This window comes from Lonchura striata, chromosome 5, assembly GCF_046129695.1.
Source record: "Lonchura striata isolate bLonStr1 chromosome 5, bLonStr1.mat, whole genome shotgun sequence".
Lineage (NCBI taxonomy): Eukaryota > Metazoa > Chordata > Aves > Passeriformes > Estrildidae > Lonchura > Lonchura striata.
In genome coordinates, this window is record NC_134607.1 from 45,520,642 (window position 1) to 45,538,665 (window position 18,024).

General features: G+C 37.1%; 1 protein-coding gene across 1 annotated transcript; it reads left to right on the forward strand.

Annotated features, from left to right (window-relative positions):
* Positions 1-3,817: 3,817 nt before the first annotated feature.
* Positions 3,818-17,921, forward strand: RAB21 (RAB21, member RAS oncogene family). The gene is made up of 7 exons (XM_021528974.3): positions 3,818-4,033; positions 10,626-10,685; positions 10,856-10,963; positions 12,419-12,482; positions 13,266-13,320; positions 13,756-13,844; positions 14,739-17,921. The coding sequence occupies exons 1-7, from the start codon at positions 3,887-3,889 to the stop codon at positions 14,876-14,878; spliced, it is 663 nt and encodes a 220-aa protein (XP_021384649.1). The 5' UTR covers positions 3,818-3,886; the 3' UTR covers positions 14,879-17,921.
* Positions 17,922-18,024: the final 103 nt, after the last annotated feature.

Consider the following 18,024-nt stretch of genomic DNA (forward strand, 5'->3'; position numbering starts at 1 on the left):
TCCCATGAAGTAAATACAGCCCTGTAGGTCTGTTCTTGAACCTGCCTGCTTCTGTGTTTGAAAACAGTGGCATGACTGTTTAAACAAGATTTGCCAATGACTGGTAATATTCTAGGTAGTTGATGATTGTATGGGTCCCATTTTTATTTTTTAAATTTTAACCAGTTCTGCCTTCCTCTGGAATTTCCCTGGTCTGCCAATATGTGTTTAAAATGAGAATTTCTGTGTCTTGTGGTTTTTTGGGGTTTTTTTGTGTGTGTTTTTGTGGGTTTTTTTGTTTGTTTGTTTGGTTGGTTTTTGTTTTTGTTTTTTTGGGGTTTTTTTGTTTTTTTTAATGTTTTCATTCTTAATACTGTTATAGCATACATCTGGTAAGCAGACTTCTGCAGAAGGGAGGTTTTGTCTTTTGTAACTGGCACTTTATTACATTTATAAGCCACTGGTTTACCCTCTCTTAGAGGGTTAGGGCCTCTCATTTGGAGCTGGAACATTGCCTTTGCTCCTGAAAGTAGAAACAACAATAGCAAGGGGTCAGTGAATGGTAGAGCAGCGTGCTTGCTGTTCTCAGCAGACGTCCAGGATGCGGCTTCTCAGGAAGGGGATCTCTCTTGATTGCATGGGAATAGTATTCAGCATTGCCATGGGTGAATGAAAACCATAATGCAAAGTGGCAAAGAATTCAGAACTGCTTATCCTGGGGGAAAATTACATTTGCAGACAATTCTGCTTCAACATGGAGAATTTTAGAAAATAATACTCTTTTTCTTTACAAGAAAAAATAACATTGTTCCTCACTGGCATTGTTTCTTAAGTAGAAATCAGATGCTATGTTTTACTTATTTCTATAAATCAGAAAAAAAATTCACGCTGCACAAAGTCTCCAAGGACATTATTGAACCTGTCAAATACATCCCTGTGGGTACATGGGTCTCTCAGCAATGAGTGAGTGGGAAAAACACATTCAGAGGAGTCGCTCCAGGTCAAGATTCTTTACAAATGATTTGTTCTTTTTCTTTTCTTCTTTTCTTTTCTTTTCTTTTCTTTTCTTTTCTTTTCTTTTCTTTTCTTTTCTTTTCTTTTCTTTTCTTTTCTTTTCTTTTCTTTTCTTTTCTTTCTTTTCTTTTCTTTTCTTTTCTTTTCTTTTCTTTTCTTTTCTTTTCTTTTCTTTTCTTTTCTTTTCTTTTCTTTTCTTTTCTTCTTTCTTTTCTTTTCTTTTTTTCTTTTATTTTTCTTATCTATATGCTTTGCTCTTCACCTTTATTCTTTGTCTTCTGAATCTGAATTGTTCTTTTTGACAATATTATTAACTTCCTTTTAAGTGGGTTTTTGTTGTTATAATTGGGTTTTCCCCCCTGTTCTGATTTCATGCTTTTTTGGACATCTTGTACTCTTGTAGACATTGATCTTATACAACTGTACATTATTCGGCTGAGATTTTGTAATATGATTCTTTTACAAGCAAATCAAATAAATTCAGAATTTTTTTCTGCAATTATATTAAATTATGCTCAGAAATATTCTCCAAAGGAAAAAATGGAAAAAAGACTGACATTATCTGCAAATCAACTTCTACTTTTATATTATTTAATATATATAATGGTCCTAGAAATGAGTTGTGTGTTGTCCACAGCTTGGGAGGTGCTGTTTATGCTGTTGTGGGTTTGACCAGCTTAAGTATCTCCACTGACAGCTACTGCATACACTTAAGTTCATGGTGGAGTTAACACATTTAATATTTTTGTAAGATATAATAATGCGAGCTGAAAGAACATTATTTTCACTTTTAGAGATGACACCACCTGTGAAATAAAACAGAAATGTTCAAAGTTCACGGCAATGGATACAGTAGTACAATTTGTTTTGGTTTAATAACATACAGAGTATTGTAGTATCTTCATGAAATATAAAATACATCTTGAAAGGCATTTCTCGTGCAGATGTAATCAGCAGCATATATAACACAGAAGGTCTGTACGAATGGTTTTAGGAAGTTGTTTAAAAAGGGGAAGTGAAATAAATTGAAGGTAAAAGAGCCATTCTCTTCTCAAATTCTCTGAAACAAAAGAAACACTTCCCAAATTAAATTAACACCATTAAAATAACTTGGTAACACTCACTGATAGTTAAACCTACAGATTTTTCAAAGTAGTATATGAGATTACAGTGAAATGTGGCACTTAAGGTAGCACTGGCAGAATTTCTCTTCTCAGACAGATCAGCCTTTTAGTTTTATTCAATACCGGTGACTGAAGTTTTGAAACTACAGGTTTCTCATACAACAGAACCAGTAATCACAGAGAGGAGAACAGAAAGGATGGAATACTGTAGCTATTTGCAGCAGTCTACCATCAGTGAGAAATGCATCTTTTGACTCTGCACCATGGCAGAGGTTTCCTTTGCTTACCTCTGGATGAAATAAAAACAAGCCATTCTGTGTGAATGTAATACTGTTCAGTGATGAGGCTTCTTACACCAGGAAATCAAGTCCTTGTTCTCCTGCATGCATTCTCTTTTTCTTTCTGTGAAAAATGCATATTTTATGATTGGCTTTTCAAAAATACTACAATGAATATAATATATGTAATGTTAGAAAGTTAAGCTGTATTAATTCTCTTAAGTAGTGTGTTAAATATAGTTTTAGGTTCCAACATAATGTTAAAATAGAGACTATGTATATGGGGAAGTTTTTTTTAGGAATGAGATACTCACTTCAAGGAACACCTAAATCTTCCAAAGGAGAGGAATTTATGACTTCTTATCAGAAGAAGCTAATTTCTTCAGGCCTTGCTTGGACTCGAAGATGCCATGGGGATTACAGGAACAGTTGGCATACAACAGACAGTATCTTGTTTTAAATAGAATGTATGCATAACCATGAAGGATATATGAATATGCAACAAGTGTATTGTTTTAAGGGTGATTCCTTTGTTCACAAGTCATGCTTTTCATTACTTAGTGTCACCGGACGTTTGTAATTCTTTACTTTTTATTGTCTTGTAATTGTCCTAACTCTAAACTTTATTACTCTAATTGTATTACTATTTTGATATTATTATTAAACTTTTAAAATTTTTTAAAACCAAGTGAATGGCATTTTTCACATTTCTCATACAACAGAGCATTAATATTATCTGACAGAGAAAAAAGAAATTGCACTATGAAGCCTTTTCATAGTCATTATTTTTCTTACCACTAAATCATCACTAGAGAGGTTGCACTGCAGTCGTTTGGATCGGTTTGTGAGGATTGCTTTTAATTGAGGAATGATACCCAGTTTTACAAGGCAGTTATCCAATTCTTGTGTATGAAACTCTACTGGACCCCTGCAAACAAGGAACTTGACGCGAGAATGTTTTTCTTTGCTTTTTTCCTTACCTGCTCCAACATCCCTGATTTAAAGTACTTTATTACGGATTTTTGTTTTGCAAACATTTAGAGACTAGTGTAGCTTAGTTCCCAGGAACGAATCAAACAAAGTCCGTGCCGGTGCTCATGCGGTTGTTTCGGTCTCCCCGGGGAAACGCTCGGCGGGTGCGCGCGCTGCAGGGCGAGCCTCCACGCGGGCTCTAGGGACCAATCCTTACCGCGCGGGGCGCGCGGCGGCCCCGCCCCCAGACCCGCCCCTCCCATTGGCGGCGGGGGCTGCGCGTGACCGGCGCTGCGTGACGTAGGAGGAAGAAGCCGCCATTAGGGGCAGCAGAGCCGCGGCTCCCGGGCAGGTTCGGTTGCCGTGCCCGTCTCCTGCCTCTGTCTCCGCGGCCTCCCCGGTGACTCTCCTCCCCGCCCCCGCCAGCCCCTCTCCCCCGCGGGCCCTCGTCCCGGTGGGCGGCGGCGGCGCCGCGGAGCGGCCCGTTGATGTGAGGCGCGGCTCAGCGGCGGGGCGCGGATGGCGACGGGGGCCGGCGCGGCGGCCGGGGGCCGCAGCTTCTCCTTCAAGGTGGTGCTGCTCGGGGAGGGCTGCGTGGGGAAAACCTCGCTGGTGCTGCGCTACTGCGAAAACAAGTTCAACGACAAGCACATCACCACCCTGCAGGTGCGGGCCGGGCCGGGGTGGCGGTGGTTGTGGTGTGGGGGGTCCCGCTGTCGTTCTCCGCTCCCGTGGCGCCTCCTCGCACTGCTGGCGGTGTGTTGTCTGCAGCTGAGGGGCAGCCCGAGCCACCGCCGCCGCTCGCTAATGGTGCCTGTCCCCTGCCCAGTTTGCTGGAAGCCAGTTTTCTCCTTCTTTTCACGCCTCAGATCTTAAGCTTTCACTATGTTCAGGCCTCGTTTCTCCTCTACATACTAACTGCTCCGTTTTTTTCAATTACATATATGAATGTCTTCATTTGAATCGTGGAAAGTATGATGCAAAAGTAATGTTGTTACTGTAATCGTTGTTAGTGGGCTGATGACTAAGTGTTTCATACGTGCTGCGTTTCTGTTAAACAGTCTTCCTCATGTTTTCAAATCCTAACGTTAGCACTATCTAAACGTTTCTGTTTAAGGAGACCAGCTTTCACAAAGTGGTTTATGAGATTAAGGCTTATGATTTAATAATGGGAAAGATTCTTAAAGCTTAACTGCTTGTCACGACAGCTCCCTGAATTTTGGCTGGATTCTCAGTAGTACTGGCTACTGTTACATAGAACTACAAAGTGATGTTCCACACGTGAAATGTGACAGGGTGCCTGCTTGAATGTAATGGGTTTTTTCACGGCCTACTAGTTAGTGATGGATGGCATGTATGCTGTGTTACAGAATAAACTGCTTGTACTGTGCATGGTCTCAGAAAACATGTTTTGAAGTTTGTGTTGTGAGTGGTGTGTTAAGTCTTTCAGGATGTCACCTTGCATAGGTGGAAGTGTGGTTTCAATGTATGCTACTCTTAATTTTTTTTTTTTTTTAAGTAGAGAAATAAACCATGCCACTTGGCGGACCAGTAGTGGGTTTTGAAGTAATTTTGAGTTTCTTGAAGTACAGAAGAAATAACAGATGATGTTAAAAAGAAAAGAGTTTTAAGGTAGTTATGTACCAGTTCCATGCATTTTGAGGAAACTTCTTGAACTGTGTCTCTCAGAAGTAAGTACTAGTGAAACTTTACCATAAATGAAAGCCGCATTATAGATGCACTAGAGGCAGTGCAGAAAATGTTTCATAAACAGATAATGTAACTCCATTTTTTTCTGTGAAGAGCTAAAAAGACTGTTTTAGACTTTGTTATCTTGTGTTCATACGCAGCTTTTGGGTTAGTCTATTGGTGAGTTTACTAGGCAAGGTATTTATAGGAAGCTAGTTGTAGCTGTCATGCCACATCGGTAATTGATGCTTGGTATGCCACAGAGATACCTGGTAGCTTGTAGGTGTCAGAAGTGTAGCATTGAGCAGACAATCAATTAAAGTGCACCAAATTGGTCATGGGTAGCTGAGTTTTCATATCCCATGTTTTAAGAGTAGGTCCAAGTAGATTGTTATGTGATGAAACTTATGTTTGTTGTTTGGGGTTTTTTGTTCTTTAACTCTGTAGTGGAAAACCTAAAATTACGAGAAAAAAACTGGGTTGAAATGCAGACTTGGGTGACAAATATCATAAAACTCATTTTAAATTGCTCCAAAATGCTGATAGTAAATGTCTGTAGATGGTGTGGCTCCAGAGCTTTTGGTTTTGACTATCTGGAGAGGGGTGTGTTGTCATTCCTACTGAGATTTTTTTCTCCACTGTAACCAGGTTTGTGGTTGCTACCTGTGTCTTTTAACTGACTGCACGTTGTTTATCAAGTTGTTTGTTTTTCTGTCCTGAGCCTCCTTAGTCATATATGCATCTTGCTGATTATAAAATACAATGTCAATTGCTGTTGAATCTTACTGTGCATTATGTGCACTTGTTAAGTGTTATCTTTATTACTTTTATTTCCCTCCATCTTACCATTCTAGAAAAAAAAATTTTCCACTATTAAATTAAAAGAGAATTTAAAAATAAAATGAAGACAATCTGGTTAAGCAATGAAGTAACATATTTGCAAAGTATCCTTTGGTTTTTTTTGTTTTTTTAAGATAAAAGGCTTAATATGATAAGGTTGCTTTGTTTCATGGCAACAGTTAAAAGCAATGCATCAAATTCCTTTTGTTCCAATAAAGCCAAAATTAGATAAATACTTTGCTCCTGGTCCAGCAAAGGAGTAACAGTGATGAATCGTATGAAGCTATTAGATAAATACTTTGCTCCTGATCCAGCAAAGGAGTAACAGTGATGAATCGTACGAAGCTATCACTAGATATTGAGTCAAGAGGCTCTCCATCCACAATACTCTCTAACTTAAAAAAAGAAAGTATTGTATAGTGCTTTATTCCTGTGTGTTTGCAACAGAAAGGGTGGTGAGACTGTAGCCTTCTGGAAACTTCATCTAATGATGTTTTTCTACTGTGAAGTTATTTCTATACCCAAATAGGTTTCTTTGGTGCTAGTAACAGAAGACTGACTAAAAGGGAGCAGTTTCTCCTCCCTCCCCACTCCCCTCTCTCAATGCAACTGGAGTGCCCTGGAACCTCCTCTGATTTAGGGGGCTGCTGAGATGTGTTGCTGTAGTTGTGTTAGTATCAAGCCATGTACTTAAGATCTTGATGACCTGGATGTTGAAATGAAGGTAGCTACTGATTCACAGAAGAAACCATCTAGTTAGAACATTGTGGAAAAGCTGATGCAGAAAAGTAGGGTGTTTTGCACACAATTAATTCATAACCTGTTGGCAGACCTGGCAGGGCAGTTAGAATTGCTTCCCATTGTTTGAAATATTGAAGTAAGTGTCTTCATCTTCATACAATAATTATAAGATATAAATTGATATCAAGTGAACTGTGCTGGAATTACTCTAATAATAAACCTACTTTCAAACTATTGGGTTTTTTAATTGGGTAAATACTTTTTGTTATTTAATTACTCAGGATAAATACAATTTCTGAATACTGCTCTTTCCAATGTGTGGAGGATTGCAGAATATCCAACCTAAGAGAGCTGCTGATGTGGATGTAATTGTAGAGTTACTGATTGCTTTGATGGGTTTGGCATAACCTGGAAAAGCTGTCTTGGTTATCAAGATAGCTGGGGAGTGAGTGGAAGTTCAATGCTATATGCAGTGTTTGTATGCCTGACCTGCTTCTTTTGAGCATAGGCAGGAGCCACACACCTGTTTTTGTTCAGTGACTTTCAGGAGACTCTCTTCCAGCTGTATCTTCCTTGTGTTCTACTCAAGCCCATTTATTAGCTCCTAGCAGGGCCTGGTGGGCATACAAAACTGCACTCCTAGAAGAAAGAATTAAAAGAAAGAAAATATTTCCTGCAGCCACATGAAAAGATTGGAGTTTTAGCTCTTATAATTGCATTATTCTTTTCTAAGTGCCTAAGTAATTCTTCAAACTAGTCATAAGACAGTAGAGTCAAAATATAAAAATTAGAAGCTTCAAAGAGTTATTTAAAATTACTTACATTTGAATTAACCATGGTCCTTTGAGTTTTTGAAAGTCCTAGCAAAACTGAACTGTTGTAGTAATTAAAATAATTTGAGGAATAGCTACTGATTATAAATCAAGTCACAACGCAGACTTGTAGTACTCAATTCAGTATTTTTTTTTGAGATTAGAGAAAATGTTGAAGCTTTTTCTGTGTGTAATTATCTAATGCCCTGTAGCTAGTCAAAGGCTTTGATTTTCAAACTTGACAAACTTTAAAATCTTGGCAACTGACTTTTACTCTAAACTATCTCAAGAAAGAAGTTAAGGCTCTTTCTTATGTGTTGGGTTTTACCAAATTTCTAGAAACTGCATAGTCTTGCTATTCATTTGTTTTTGTGGTTTTTTTTTCCCTCCTTCATTAACCTCAGAATTACTAATGTATGTGTGAGTTGAAAGGTTAAAAGATATTAGTTGATTTGCCTTTGTCATGTTTTCCAGTGTGGATGTAAAAATTAATTTTACTTATGGTAAGTGCACCAAACTCACCCATACCTACTAATTTGTGAGCAGAGCCTGTATTCTTCAAGTATGTGAGCAAACTAAAGAAGAATGAAGAATTAAATCTGTAGTATAGTATTGATGGTTTCCTCCAGCATGTTCACAAAGTTTTCTGCTCATTACTAATCGTGACTGCTTAAATACCAAGTTCCAATCTTTTTAGGTATCTGATAGAGGATACTGTCTCTCCTTTTTTGACTATGAGCCTAAGATGTTTTATAGACTAAAATTTAATCATTACAAATTCATCAAGTTTTATTATAGACAGCAAGTATGATAGCCCAGTGCTAAATACCCTTGCTTAAGTCTCCTGTGGTTATGGATGTTTTTATAATACTAAAAAGCATCCATGTAGGAGTCTTTTAGTGCTGGATTATATAAAAATGGAAATCTATAATCCGAGTGATAAAAGACAGTATTCCTATCAAAAGCTGTAGTACCTGAAGTACAGGTTATACTGAAGCAAAACTCACATATGTAGATAAATGTACTTTAGTTTTTGCTCTGTCAGATAGGACAGAGATATACTTGTGCTAATAACTGGGTTATTGTCTAAAGCTGCAATGATATGACTTTCTGGATACTGCGTTCTGTGTTTTAAAATATGCATCCCCTTTCTGTGAAAGCTTTTTCTGCTCAGAAATTGATTCTCAAACACTTGAGTGGAATTCACATTAACTAAGCAGGTTTGGATTGTTGGTGTTATGACAAAAGCAAGCATTGCTCAGAAGAGCTTTTCCTTTGAGATTTGCACTAGAATATTGAGTACTGTAATACAGCAGATCAATAAAATATTGTCAGGTAAGCTTGATTCATTGTGCCTAACAATAGCTTCTCTCCCTGTGGCCCAAGTGTTGCTAGATTAAAACTTCTGAAGTTGCCTCCAAGCTTCCAGCTTTTAAACTGTGGTGTAATACAACGAATGATGAAGACTACTGATGAGTTCATCCTCGGGGACAGCTGTTTGAAAGCCATCAACTACTTTCTCTAGAGTTTTTAATTAAAGAATGAAAAGTTTTCTGATGTTGAAGATTTCTCTTATCTTAAACTGTTGGTTAGAGGGTCAGATCGATTTAATATGCTGTCTGGAAGTTTTTCCAGGCTTTTGACACTACAGTGAGTCCTGTCACTATAGACTGATAGGGTAATGTAGTGTTAATGCTTTAGTTATGTTGAACACAAGGGTTGTAGTGATCAGTTCTTTGCTATCTGCTCTTGGAAAGTGTTTTCCTTCTAGTCTGTTCTCTCTCTGTGTTGTTTTTATCAGACTCTGTGGAAAGGTTTGGGGGAAGGTACAACTTAAAGACGAAAAGGATTTTTTTAATCATCTCATCTTGGGTCATGCAGATGCTAGGGAAGTAGCTGAAGAGTAGGAGCTGCTCTAGCAACTGAATGTTGGATGGCTTTAACTGTAATACGGGCAGCACTCCAGAAAGGCACTTTGACAGCAGGTTAGGCTAGTGTGCATTGAACTGCTGTGGTCTTCTTTCTGCATTTTGGTTGCTTGTGTAGTTAAGCAGCAAGCTGGTTCAAGCAGGTCATCTGACCCATGACACTTTGCACACATATGACTCTTGGTTCTGTGGCTGGTCAGTTCTCATACAGAGAACTCCTCTTGAGCTGCTGCAATACAGCCTAAAATAAACTGTGATGAATGTATCATAGAATACCACTGAGTACTTTTTTGAACCCAAAATCAAACTGAGGTAAAACTGAAATGAAAACTCACTATAATTTAAGGCAGAAGAAAAAGTTAGCCCTTGATAACTAAATTGTTTGATATAACATGTTACTGCTAGTCTTTAGAGTGGGGGGAGCAGATTCCTAATGCATCATTGAGACCCTCTTCTGGTCCATTAAACTTGTGTTAAATTATATTCTTTTTAGCTGTCAAATTACAGACCTAGTAACAGAGGTGGTGTCTGAAAATGTGAATCATGAAAGTTTGGAGGAAACTAAACCTACTCAAGTTACTGAAATTAGATTAACCTTGCAATGTGCTATGGTCCTGTAAAACATATCCAGAAGTTAAAATAGTGGAATTCTAAAGCAGCTTTTATGCTTATTCTGAGGCTTTGCAGCTCAAACAAAAATACAGAACCAAAAAACAGATGAGGGTGAGTTGTGGGCTCACTTCAGCAGAAAAGAGAAAAGCTATAGACAAGGAAACTTATGAAATACTAATGTTCCAAGATATTTAGTGAAAAATTTAAAACAATTGTTTATGTTTCTAGTATGTTACTAATAGTGAACTATGTTGCCTATTCCTACAAAATAAAAATGCTGTTAGGCTTGTTCCTACCCAAACTTCATGTAGTCTTGTGAAGTGCTTTAAATTTAGCTTAGACTTATCAGTGTTGGGAATTCAGTCTTTCTATACAGCACGTCCTTCCCAAATCATTCAAAACAACAGCAAAAAGTTGTAGTAAATGATTGATTTTACTCAAATTTATTTAGAATATACTGCTGGCAAACTATAGTGAAATGGCTAACTGGCTTAGTATTGACTTAGCCTTCTTGCTTACAGAGTCTTTTGATCTGGAAATTTGTCTTTTATTGATTCTGATGCTTTATTAATTAATTTCAAGTCAAATTATGTGTTTGTCATCTAAAATTTAACTCTAATCTGTTTTGTTTTCCAGGCATCTTTTCTTACGAAGAAACTAAATATTGGTGGAAAAAGAGTAAACCTTGCAATATGGGTATGTTTCTATTTTTTTCCTCTCTAGCTAATTAGAATGTTTTTTTGAAAAACAAAATTACTTGGACTTACTATATTGCCAGTGTTAGGCACTTCTTAATAAAGTATTTTGAGTTCCTTGAGGTATTGGTTACTTTGTCTTAAATGCTAACAAGTGTATTTTAAATGCAGGATACAGCTGGTCAAGAGAGATTTCATGCATTGGGGCCTATCTACTACAGGGACTCTAATGGCGCTATTCTAGTATATGATATAACAGATGAAGACTCTTTTCAAAAGGTACTGGGCAGCTTTTACATCTAAACTGTAAACTGGTTGAAAGATAATCTGTGATATGTGTAAACAGAAGTCTTCTGTTTTTGGCAATATATATAAAATGTTTGCAAATGTAGATCGTGTAATGGAAGTATAAGGCCTATTAATATTCTTTTGAAGACTGATTTTCCTGTTATCATGTTATTCAAAGAACACCAAAGAATTACCTCAGTTTCTTAGAGCACAGTGCAAATAATGCCAAAGTTATGGGTTTTATCCCTGTATGAGCCATTCATTTAAGATTTGCACTTCATGATCCTTGTGGGTCCCTTCCAACTCAGAGTAATCTGTGATGTAGCTGTGCAAGTTACATGTGACAGGCTGTAAACATAAGCCTGGACTGTTGTCATGGTATGCCATACTGATCTTTACTGTATAAACCGAATTACTAAAAGTTACTAAGTGACATAACCTTTTACAGATCTGAGAACTCTGAAATTGCAATACATGATAGTGATAAGTTATTTGTTGTCAAATCCTCATCAAAATGTGTAATTTGATGGCTAGTTATTTTATGGCTGTATTGGTTGATCAGTTTGATCATGTGAGTTTTTTCTACCCTATGTCAATCTGTGCTACCACTCTAGGACTTTTCAGCTTAAAACTGGTGACATTTTTCTAAGCAAGTTTGTCTCTGACTTTCAGCAAAACCAGTTGGACTTCTGGGTAGAGAGAAGTGAGAAAGTGTGGTTGTATGGGCAAGGCTTGGGTTAGCAGTGATAGAAATAGTGTAAGGATACAGATCTACAGCAGCATAACTGATTCAAATGTGAGAAGAAATCAGGGAAATCTGATTTACAGAAGTTACTGCAGAAGCACTGCTGGATGATGTAGCCTAACTTATTTTTAGATTCTTGAAGTGATTGCCTCTCTTCACAATTATTCCCTTAAAATAGCAGTTCCTAAGTCAATGCAGTGATAGTACAACTTTCAAACTTTTCATGACAATAGATTTGTTAACAGATACCTTATCATCAGCTGACTCAACATGCTTGTCCCATATGTTCTCTCATGAAACAAACATCTGTTATAATCTAACCTGAAAAACTTAGTTCAGGTGCCTCTACCTTTAAGTACTATATGTGGGCTGTCAGTAATTGCCTATTGATAAAAGATCTCATGTCTGACCTAAAGTGGCCCATGCAGTGAACTTGCTATATTCAGTGTGGTGATTTATATTTCTGGAGTAATTGAAGCATTTTATCCAAGTCATTTGCTCTTAATTTCACCTGTGAAATAAAACCTGCTGGAAAAGGGCTATGTGTAGAAATCTAAAGATTACTTTTTTATCTATGTTGCTCTAAACATTTTTTCTTTAAATTTAGAGTAGATAGTTAATGAAGGAAATGGGATGGTTCCACACTGCCTAACTTAATAGTATATCAAGTGAAAACAAACTCACCTCTATTCTTTTTGCAGGTAAAAAACTGGGTTAAGGAATTAAGAAAAATGTTGGGAAATGAAATCTGTTTATGTATAGTAGGTAAGTCTTTTTCAGCATGACTGAATTGGAAACATCTCTTTTGGTTAATAGGATCTTCCAGATGCTGCTTTGACAGCTTGTACATGTGAAGGGGTGAAGTTTATGTTAAGTATTCAAAATTAAACTGGATCTAAAAGTTTCATTAGATCACATTGAGGAAAATAAGAGTTTAATTGAAAAAAATAAGCTGTTTACTTATACACTATTAGAAGTGCATAGTACTGACACTGTACACTGTAGTTTAAGAAAAAAATGTATATTATCCTTTTTTCAAGTACTCAAACTCATGGCTTTTCTCAGTGGCATAGACTAGTTGCTTGTCTGTTTTGATAATTAAGTGCATGCCTGTTGGAGTGAGTCTTAAAGCTTGGAAATTTCAATGCAAATGGAATGCAACGGAAGTGCTGGGTTTAGATTTAAATCTGATCTAATTGTTAAAACACTTTCATGAGGTTAGATAATGGGGACATTCTACAAAAATTACCTCTGCAGCATATGGAAGGTGCTAATAAATCACAAAAAAAGGGCAAAAGGCTGAATTGGGTGCTTTATATGGAGGCATTTAGCTATCCTGATCTCTCTATGGAAGTGGCGCTTCATTGCCTGTAAATGTATGTGTGAAAGGAGATTCTCAAATCATACTGTCCTTCAGAGTGAGACCTGTGTAAGAGCTGGTCTTTACTGGGACAGCTTGAGAAAATGGGGTACCCTGATTACATGTCTGCTTTCTTTCTGGATAATTTCAGAGTATAAAGACTTAAAAGATTAACTTGTTTTCAACAGGTAACAAAATAGACTTGGAAAAAGAGAGACATGTTTCCGTGCAAGAAGCAGAAATGTAAGTCACACCTATTACTAATAGAAACAGTCATTGCAGAATTATGCTGGAGTAATAAACTCGTGATGTTGTTAACATAGCAGCGAGCTAGGCACTGCTGGCTTATGCCTGCCAGTTGTTGAGTGCTCTCTTAGTATCCGAGTCACAGGGTGTCCTGGCTGACCAAACTGTAGCTTGAGAGTTGTTTGTGATTAAAGTCAATATTTACAGTTTAAATCCATTTCTAGACATGAAATTTTCTTAATTTTATCTAGTGTGTTGCATCAGTCCTGGCAGTTTTAAACACATAATTCCTTTTTTGTATTAAATAAGCATGTGTAGATTAACTCTGAAGTCAGTATAAAACCTCTTGTGATCATCTTATTCTTTCATATAAAGTGGTGTAGAAAGATTGAGTCTTTACTACAATGAGTCTCCATATTTGCATTTCTACAGGTATGCTGAATCTGTTGGAGCAAAACATTATCACACGTCAGCTAAACAGAACAAAGGAATTGAAGAACTGTTTCTTGACCTTTGCAAAAGTAAGTATTATGTAGTTTGTTGGTAAGTGCTCATACATAAAGTGCTTCAGGCTTCAGAAATGCTTTTCAGGCCATAAAGAAGAGTTTGAGTGTAAAGTACTACTTAGAACTGATTTCATTTCAGTCTGCTTCGAGCCCCTGGAGTTCTGTAACAGCTCTGGAAGTTTGAAGTATGGATGCTTACAATATTGCAAATTCATGCTCTACTCCAAAAATGTCTTGGTCATTTGTTGGAGCACTGACTGCTGTTCCACTTATCATGCATAAGTAGTAACCCAAATCAAACATCCTGTTACTGGTCTCACCACTGCTTGCTTCAAGTCCTCCGTTTCATACTCTTTCAAAAATCTTCTCAAATTATGTTAATTACTAATCATAAACTCAAAGCTCTAATGATGCAAATTTTACATAGAAATCTCATAAAGATCATGGTATGTGGGATGAAAATCCAACACAAGCAAATCATGCTAGTTGGTGTATTTATGTGATAGAAGAATTTAAGGAAAAGGTCTGGTGCGCTTCTGAAGAGTTAGTTGCTTGGGGATTTTTTGGGAGGGTGGAGTTTCTTGTTTGTGTGGGTTTTTTTAACAGTGTTACTGATATGGGTGTGTAAATCTAGCTTTTGAAGTTGCTAACTCCAGGACGCCTGAGGATCTCTTCAGTCTCCCTTAGTTGCCATGAGCTCCTGTATGTTGGGTGCTTTAGAAAAAGTATTCAATATGTTCTTGCAGCTATACCATGTGATACCTGAGTATTTAGTTCTGCATAACAAATAGGAGAGCAAACCCCTGCTGAAATTTTGTCTCTGTGCATATAGTTCAGACAGATTAAGATTGCAGAGTCTTAATGTAAAAATACAATAGAATGTCATCTAATACACATCTTTCTTTACAGGAATGATAGAAACTGCTCAAGTGGATGAAAGAGCAAGAGGCAATGGCTCCAGTCAGTCAGGAATTGCAAGGCGAGGTGTACAGATCATTGATGATGAGCCACAAGTACAGAGCAGTGGAGGGTGCTGTTCTTCTGGATAATTATAAAACTGTGCATCACTGCCCTCTCAGTATGAAGACTGCCATATTCCAAGTCACACATTCTTTACCAATGGAGTAATAGAATTAACAGTATTTAAAAATAATCACTTGTAACACTGCAGAGACCTTAAGTGCTAAACTAGGGGCATCTGTGACCAGAGAATTGGCAATTTCTACAGTGGTTAACAAAGCAATTACCAATGGCCTTTTTACATATTTTTCTTTAATGAAGAATAATATGCATGTAGAAAAGACCTACGTAAAGGCTTCATTTATATTCTTTTAAATCAGATCATTATTTAATAACTTATATACATTGTTGTTGGAATGGTATACGTTTTTGCAGCTCTTTGTACTTTGTGGTAGATGGAATTGTATCACTTCTAAAATGCAAATTGATTTTTTTTAAATTAGCAGATACCTGAATTAATATTTTTGCAGGGCCTCCACAAGTCTATAACTCAACTACTTTGATATATTCTGTTCATCTGTATGCCAAGCTGATAAAATACATTGTAAATTACATATTAAATATTTTATCTGCTTTTACAGTTGCAGGAGCAGAAATATGTACATCAGTCTTGTAAGTGATTGTGAAGTGAATAAGTCAGTGAAAGATACAAGCTTTTCATGTGCAGTGTTAAATTGCTCATTCTATTCCCCTACCTGAAAACAGCTTTGTTTTTGGTACATCCATAGATACAGCAATTCTTTAATCCATTTCTGGCAAGCAGCAGTATTTAGAGTATCCCCTTACTGGAAGAGAATGCTTCTGTAAAAACTGCTGTTTAACATTGAGGTGTTTGACTTGCAGCTAAAACAGTTGGTGCATGTACATACCTTGCCTCTGCAGTTACTTTGTTCTCTCAGAAGATCCCCAGAAAGTCAAAGCAACTTTAGCCCTCATCCATCTGGAAGCCAGTAAGCCAGATGCATGGGAAACTCTTTAGCTGCTCTAATACATTTGTTTCCAAAGACAGCGTTATAAACTATTCATGAACTTATTTTTTTCCCTGTAGGGCCTGAGTGAACAAAATTGGCATTAATTAGAACTTCTAATTTGGAGTGATTAAATTGAAGATGTGAAACTTGCCAGATGTAGCTGTAACTTTGGGGATTCTAGGCAGAATTGAACTTACTCCCAACTTGCTCTTTCTCCTGTGAAGTGTTTTTCAAAACTCCACTTAAGTTTCAGGAGGAGGGTTTTCAGAAAAAAATGTGTTAACTACTATCACAAAAGAACACAAGTGGTGGTAGCTGAAACTTCAAAATGTTTTGTGCTTTGACTTTTTTTACTTAAGTTGTCATGCTTGGAAAAACAGTAAAGGTGATGTCTATGGCAAAGTAGAATATCCTTGGCCTTCCTTTTTCTGAAAGGTAGATTTAGTATTGCATATGAATGCACTGAATGGTATGGGTATGTTCTGATAAAAAAGTAGTAGTAATGAATTAGTCTGTGTAAGAAGTGTGCTGTCTTCAATCTGATTTTTATTCTCTCTGAAATAGAGGGCTTTGATACAGAGTGATCCTGGTGCATTTTCTCCTTTTCTGCCTTAACTGTGGTGTATATACTTTTTCTTAGACTACCATTGCTGTGCTCTTCTGATGTGTTTGTGTGCATGATAGAGACAGGTGGTCTGTTTGTGCTAGTGAAGATCAAGCTTCTTGGCTGTGCAGAGCTTTGGTGTGAACCTAAAAGCTGTGATTATATTTGTCAACATGTAGCAACACCATTACCTTTCACATCTGACAACACTGAGCTCTGACAAAGTTGAAAACAAGATTGGTTTGATCTAACACTGGTATCTGACAATCAGCCTTGTAAGTGATATAATATATGAAGAGTGAAATTCTCAAGTCTTGATGTTCAAGAATGGAATTGCCTCAGAATAGGAGTTTCAGGGGTTTTGATTAAAATTTAATTTTTTCCATCTCTGCAAATAAACCCCCAAGCAGCCCAGCTTCAACTAGACTTAGTTGAAGCAGCGTGTAGAATGTATCTTTTTGCCTGCAGCTAAAGAGTTTTTAGTGTATTGTGTGGTAGGGGCATCCCATGTGACTTCTGTCAATTGCAAAACCAACAAAGGCACGTTGATACTAGCTCTTAAGTCCCTTATGGAATTAAAACTATTACTACTGAAAACTTAGGTGGGGATAAAGAGGTCTACAATTTTGTAATACTAAAAAGGTTCTGGTTGCAATTAGTGGAATATTTTTAAAAATAAATTCTCAAGTTACTTTTCTTACTTAAGCTACAACATAAAAAAATACTCACTGGAAGCCTTCCTGTCTAAGCTGTGGCTTGGTTGGACTTTATTTATGAAATTTAAAACTTGTGTTTGCAGGGTATCATCATATAACTGGATGAAAGTATAGCTTTGTGAAGTCTGGGAAGCTGGTTGAAGATTAGACAGAGGTGAAAACATGAATTGTTTAGACTGATTTACAGAAGACTTCAGCTATTCATAGTTAGCAGATAAAATATAACAGTTCCAGGAAAAAGCATCTTTGTCAAAGATACCGAGAATGTTCTTTGCACTTGATATACAGAAAAGCACAAATAGCTTGGTTTTATTGAACAGGATCTTACTTAAATAACCTGGTGTTACTGCTATGTGACTTGCTTTTCAAGAGTCTTGAATCTTGCATTTTATATAGATTGCCTGGTTTGTACATCTGAAGGAGAACTGTTTTCTTGTTGCTGATTTCTGTGGCTGTAAACAAGTAAGCTATTTTTCATTCTTCTGAGAAGTGAAAGAGAACAAGGCTGTCTGTCTTTAGGAAGAAGCTCTCTTGTGGGGCAGATAGCTAGACACTCACTATAGCATGTGTAAATCAACACTGAGCACACTTCCTCAGGGTATATCTTGACAGAGATTACTCACATACATACTAAAATAAAAATGGTATAACTTTGTACAATACCTTTCTAAAACAACTTTTAAGTGCTTGCTCACAGTCTTGATGCTGCTGCTATGAATACATGAGCTACCTATGAAACTTTATCTCTTGCTGAAATAAAATCCAACAAGCCAAAGTCCAACACCTTTAATGCAGCAGTATGTCTCTCTTCTGGGTGTTATTTATGGACACTGTATAGTACACTTAGACTTTGCTTCAGAAGCTATAAAAGATGGGATAGACTG

What these genes read in the sequence shown, in the direction of transcription:
- RAB21 (XM_021528974.3), top strand. Translation starts at nt 3,887, where the DNA reads ATGGCGACGGGGGCCGGCGCGGCGGCCGGGGGCCGCAGCTTCTCCTTC. An exon ending in GAGTAAACCTTGCAATATGG is followed by an intron (nt 10,686 to 10,855) that starts GTATGTTTCTAT and finishes TTTTAAATGCAG; the next exon opens with GATACAGCTGGTCAAGAGAG. An exon ending in AATCTGTTTATGTATAGTAG is followed by an intron (nt 12,483 to 13,265) that starts GTAAGTCTTTTT and finishes TGTTTTCAACAG; the next exon opens with GTAACAAAATAGACTTGGAA.